This window comes from Lycium ferocissimum, chromosome 7 (genome assembly GCF_029784015.1).
Source record: "Lycium ferocissimum isolate CSIRO_LF1 chromosome 7, AGI_CSIRO_Lferr_CH_V1, whole genome shotgun sequence".
Classification (NCBI taxonomy): Eukaryota; Viridiplantae; Streptophyta; class Magnoliopsida; order Solanales; family Solanaceae; genus Lycium; species Lycium ferocissimum.
In genome coordinates this window covers 49,743,687-49,748,589 of record NC_081348.1, presented here as the reverse complement: position 1 = coordinate 49,748,589, position 4,903 = coordinate 49,743,687, and the positions used below count along the sequence as shown (strand labels likewise).

General features: G+C 32.1%; 1 protein-coding gene across 1 annotated transcript; it reads right to left on the bottom strand.

Moving 5' to 3' along the window:
* Positions 1-2,136: 2,136 nt before the first annotated feature.
* LOC132062293 (uncharacterized) lies at positions 2,137-2,937 on the bottom strand. The gene is made up of 2 exons (XM_059454892.1): positions 2,855-2,937; positions 2,137-2,678 (listed from the first exon to the last, which is right to left on the bottom strand). The coding sequence occupies exons 1-2, from the start codon at positions 2,874-2,876 to the stop codon at positions 2,137-2,139; spliced, it is 564 nt and encodes a 187-aa protein (XP_059310875.1). The 5' UTR covers positions 2,877-2,937.
* Between the last annotated feature and the right edge of the window lie 1,966 nt (positions 2,938-4,903).

The following is a 4,903-nucleotide window of genomic DNA, read 5'->3' as shown; positions in this document are numbered from 1 at the left end:
GACTCATTCGAGGCTAGGATGGGTTAGCATTTTTGAAAGCCCTTCAAATTATGAGAGTTGACTTGGACCGGGCTGTTGAATTCAATAAATAGCCCATGAAAATGGGTCATTTGCACTTCTGTGCTTATTTTGTGCCGGTCTTTAAATATTGTCCCTTAAGCCAAACAACTTTTTTGCGGGACATAAGTTTATATTTTCATATTATATATAGACAAGTTCTGGTTGGCGTCCTTAAAGAACTTATGCCATGCTAGAATATGTTTGATTTTAAAGGACAAAAATTAAAAGACTGGTCCATTTTGAAGGACAAACCGTGCATAATGCTAAATCGTCAGTTTTTTGGCCCTATTTTCGAAAAATAAATGCCACTCTGTAACTTCAATATACAAGTGAAACCTCAAGTTATTATCACAGAGTTATTCTCGTGGATTTTAAAACTTCAATACAATGACTATCTTTTTTTAATTATAAGGATTGAGAAGTGGCTATTTGTTTTTTTTTTTTTTTAAAAGTCCAGTTTTATGCGTAAACATATGGAAGAGTTCCGAATCAAAGAAAAAAAAAACATATTTCCTAATTATATATAAAAATTCTGGATTTTAAATTATAGTGAGAGGTGAAGCACAAAGTGGAAAGAAAGGCAAAACATTAGGGAGTCCTATCCTTTCATGGCGAAAATGAAAAATGGCTATTTATCAAATATGCGCGTCATATGGAACTTGGAAGAGATCAAGAGGGTCATGTTCACAAATAGTCTCCATAAGGTAGTCTCGATATTTTGATCCCGCTTAACAATTTTTTTTTAAAAAGTCACCGCTTCAGAAAATTAGTTAGAAAAAGGTTGTGTTGTCAATCATGCATAAATTGTGGACATAAATTAGTTTTGCCTATAAGATAGAAGTTCAGGATTTTCAAGACGGTGAACCTGCTCAATTGACCATAAGTTGTGCCATATAGGCAAAAGCTAGAATATATGTCTGATGGGCAACAGAGGCAAAGCTTTTCAAGACAGTGAACATGGTGAATTGATCACAAGTTTTGCCATGGTGAATTGATCACAAGTTTTGCCTTATAGGCAAAAGCTAGAACTTATGTCTAATGGACAACAAAAGTTCCTCCTAACGATTTTTTTCAAATTAAAGTCATTTTTTAAATATTTGATTAAGCGGGGAGAAAAATCAAGACTGGACACTTTTAAGGACACGTCAAATAATTTTTATTGATTATATACATAAAAATCAAGTTTAAATTATAGTGAGAGGTAAAGCACAAATTTTAAAAAATAATGCAAAACATTAGGGTGAGTGACCTACATACCACCAAAAATTCTGGTGTGATAGATAAGATTCATCCCTCTTCTATTAGAGGTATAAGGTTCGAGCATTGAAAATAAAAAAACATGCTTTTTCCTTTAATAACTCTTATGAATGATGTAAATTTGCACTTAGCAGAATCTATTAGTACTAATTATGAAAAATATAAAGATTGTTCCATATTTGGAGACATGAGAATAAACAGAGAAATAAATATTTTTATATAACTTTTGAAAATAGGGAAATTGACAGATCCTACCCAAAAATTTGTGTTGCTTTTTTGTTTTTTCCTTATTTAAAACCATTACATAAGTACTCAAGAAAAAAGGAAAAGTTAAGTTAATATACAAACTAGATCATCTCATGATAATAGGCAATATATGAATCTTCTCATCTAATTATATTATTAAATTTACAATCAGACAACCTAGAAAATATGAAAGAAGTAGTAACAGTCACAATGTAATACTAGCACTACATCTCAAGGCCAAACATAGGGTGATCGTCAGGTAATATTTGTCCACGGCAGCTTATGGGTAATGGCTCCCCGGTCTTTTTTTGAGCAGAGGCTTTAACATACGAATCGTGTCACCTGAGGCTTAACCCTAATATTAAAAATACAACCAAGATACGGGTATGAGTGAAAGAGATTTTGTATACCGGTCCAAATCTAAGGATTAAGCTAGAACCTTTCCTTATTCCTAGTGAAACAAGAGTTTGGTCGTTTCTTAAACTCGCACAACGACCACCACAGTTCTTTGAGAAGCGACTCTGTTTGTTAAAAGAAAATCCCGTTTGCTCTTGAATGTAAGCTTTAACGCGGCTACGTATCATATGGATCAATCATTAGGGTATAAGAATTACGACAATCTTTAATAGTGTCCTCCTCAAGTCCAAATTTCGATAACTTGGATTTTGATACTGAACGGAATTTAATCACGTCTTTGTAAAGGTCATCATGGATAATGATTTGCATTGTTCGACTTAGTGACCATGGATCTTTGACAATAAAGGACAACATAAGCATTTTCACACTAGATATTTCCATTATTAGCATTGGTGCATATTGCAGGATCAAAGTAGAATCTTTCTTGATTCCTAAAGAATCAAGAGTTTGATCATCACTCAAATCTCCTCCGTTATGGCTCAAAATCAGCTTTTGTTTCTTAAAAGAAATCCTTTTTTCCTCTTGAATGTACGCTTTAACTGCACCTATTGTATCATTAGGATCAACCATTAGGGTAAAACAACTTTCAAAGCTGGGTAGTAACAAGGATTTCAGTAATGAACCCCATTGAATCATATCTCCCTTTGAAGTCTCATCTTTAATGATAATTTGCTTTGTTCGATTCACTGACCATAGATCTATGAAAATAAAACATAACTATATTAGCAATTTTACAAACCTAAATCTGTTAGCAATAATAATATAAAAGCTAAAAAAATCCAAATTCGATCCACTATAAAATCACAAGATTAAATGTGTTAATAATAATAATAATAATATAAAAAATAAAAAGGTGAAGAGAGCGAGAGCATACACTTTTGATGTTTTGCATCCATAATGAAAATTGATTAATTGTGTTCTCTGCAAACCCTAAATCCCTATTTATAGAGGCTGTGGTTATCATTAGTATTATTATAGGACTTTTGCTCAACCAATTAAGTTCAAATATAGTTGGGCCATTAGCACTTTTGCTCATATTTTGTGCTGGTCTTTAGTTTTGGTCCTTCAAATGGACTGGTCTTTAATTTTTGTCGAGCATAAGTTCGATTTTGAAGGTCAAAAATTAAAGACCAGTTCATTTGAAGGGAAAAAATTAAAGACCAGTCCATTTGAAAGGAAAACTCAAACCTCTCTATAATTGTCATTCGTTATAACAACATTTCACTGTAACGGCCTGATTTTCTCCGGAACCGATTTTTCATGTTATATTTTACTTCTCTATAACAACATTCTACCTGTAACAGCAATGGTATTCATTATAGTGGTACACTCTTTGTAAAATTATCTCTCTATAACAGCCATACTCAAATAGCGTATAATAATATTTTGTAAGAAATATATTATGTGACAACAAAAGTGTCAATGAAGAGCCTCAACCTACTGCTACTTGGAGATAGAAGAGTCAAATGTTAAGCACTTAGACAGCCTTCAAAGGAAGCTATTGAATTTCCTTTTGCTGAAAGTTTGGACAAAATTTTTCGTCAGTTGAAGCGTTATATTACCACTAAGAGACTAGTTTTACGAAACAGCCTACAATTGTAGAGTTCTTACGTCAAACTTGAAATATTTAAATTCTCAATTAATTTAAAATGCATATGTTCCATATATTTTAATTTTTTATCTGTGTGGTACAACTAGTTATGGATTTAGTAGTAATTTATTAGTCTTTTCAATTTTTAATTTATGAGATATGAAAATCAATTGAGATTTTAAAATTTACAATATATTGTTTTCGTTTATAACATAAAAAGTACAAAAAGTTAATTGTTTGCGTACTTTTATTTATAACAGCTAAATGAGATCTAAATATCGAATGCCAATATACATGCATAACAGCACCTCACTATAGCAGCCATGAAGTTTCCGGACAAACACTGCCACTATAGAGAGGTTTGACTGTAGTTTGTTTGGGATTTGTCTATGGATGAATTTTGTGTCCCGTTTTGTTATTGTCTTCGCTAAACAGAGGTAGTTCGATTTATTTTGATTCCAATAGATTTTAATATTGCAAGCATTTATTAGAAAAATTTACTAATAAATAATTTTGATAATAAATATTTCAATGTTAAGTTCCATATTATACTAACAAATCTCATCTTAAGATAATCTTGTTGTTAGTCTCCCACTCGCCTTTGTGCTGAATTAGAATTGCAAAACAAGCCATGATTTTTTTTTTGTTTTGAAATCAATGATGAATCAACTGAGAAATTGAATGCTTCAGTTGTTGTGAATAATTCACCGTTTCTCTAAAAGGATGTATCAATTATGGAAGGAAGTGGTAGAGATTGGCTCCATCAAGTTTAAAGAGCAAGTTAATTCCCATGTTTGAAGCACAAGAAATCTGTTGGCAGGGAAAGACATATAATTTAGCAAAACTTTGGGCTAAACGATTGGATGTTTAAAGTTGTTTGGGCCAATTTTTATATGTAAAATTGTAGTGGGTTACATCGGTACGCAAACTACATGCGTGGGTCGCATATATAAGTTATTTCCCCATTTTGAAGGCCCTTCAAATTATGAGAGTTGATTTGGACCGGACTTTTAAATCCGATAATTAGAGGTTTAAGGTTCGAGCGTTCAAAATAAAAAAAAAATATCATAGTATGAAGTGTTTTTCCCTTTAATAAATAATATGCAGCATGAATTCAAATTAGAAGTTTTGTAATATATATTCTTCAGTATTGTTGAAGTTGTGTAAAACTTTCAAGATTAGGGAAGAGGCTGAAAGGGGTAGCTACAATTAGGAAGACATTTAGGGGAAAAGGTACTAAAATTTAGTCCTTTTTGTTACTGGATTGTAACCTTAAACTGCTCGAGCTTTCGTGAAGTCTTGGAGCAAAATCCTACTGAGATAGATTGTGAT

Coding starts and splice junctions, on each gene's coding strand:
- LOC132062293 (XM_059454892.1), bottom strand. CDS start 2,876: ATGGATGCAAAACATCAAAAGT. Junction 2,679..2,854: donor GGATGCAAAACATCAAAAGT/GTATGCTCTCGC, acceptor TTATTTTCATAG/ATCTATGGTCAGTGAATCGA.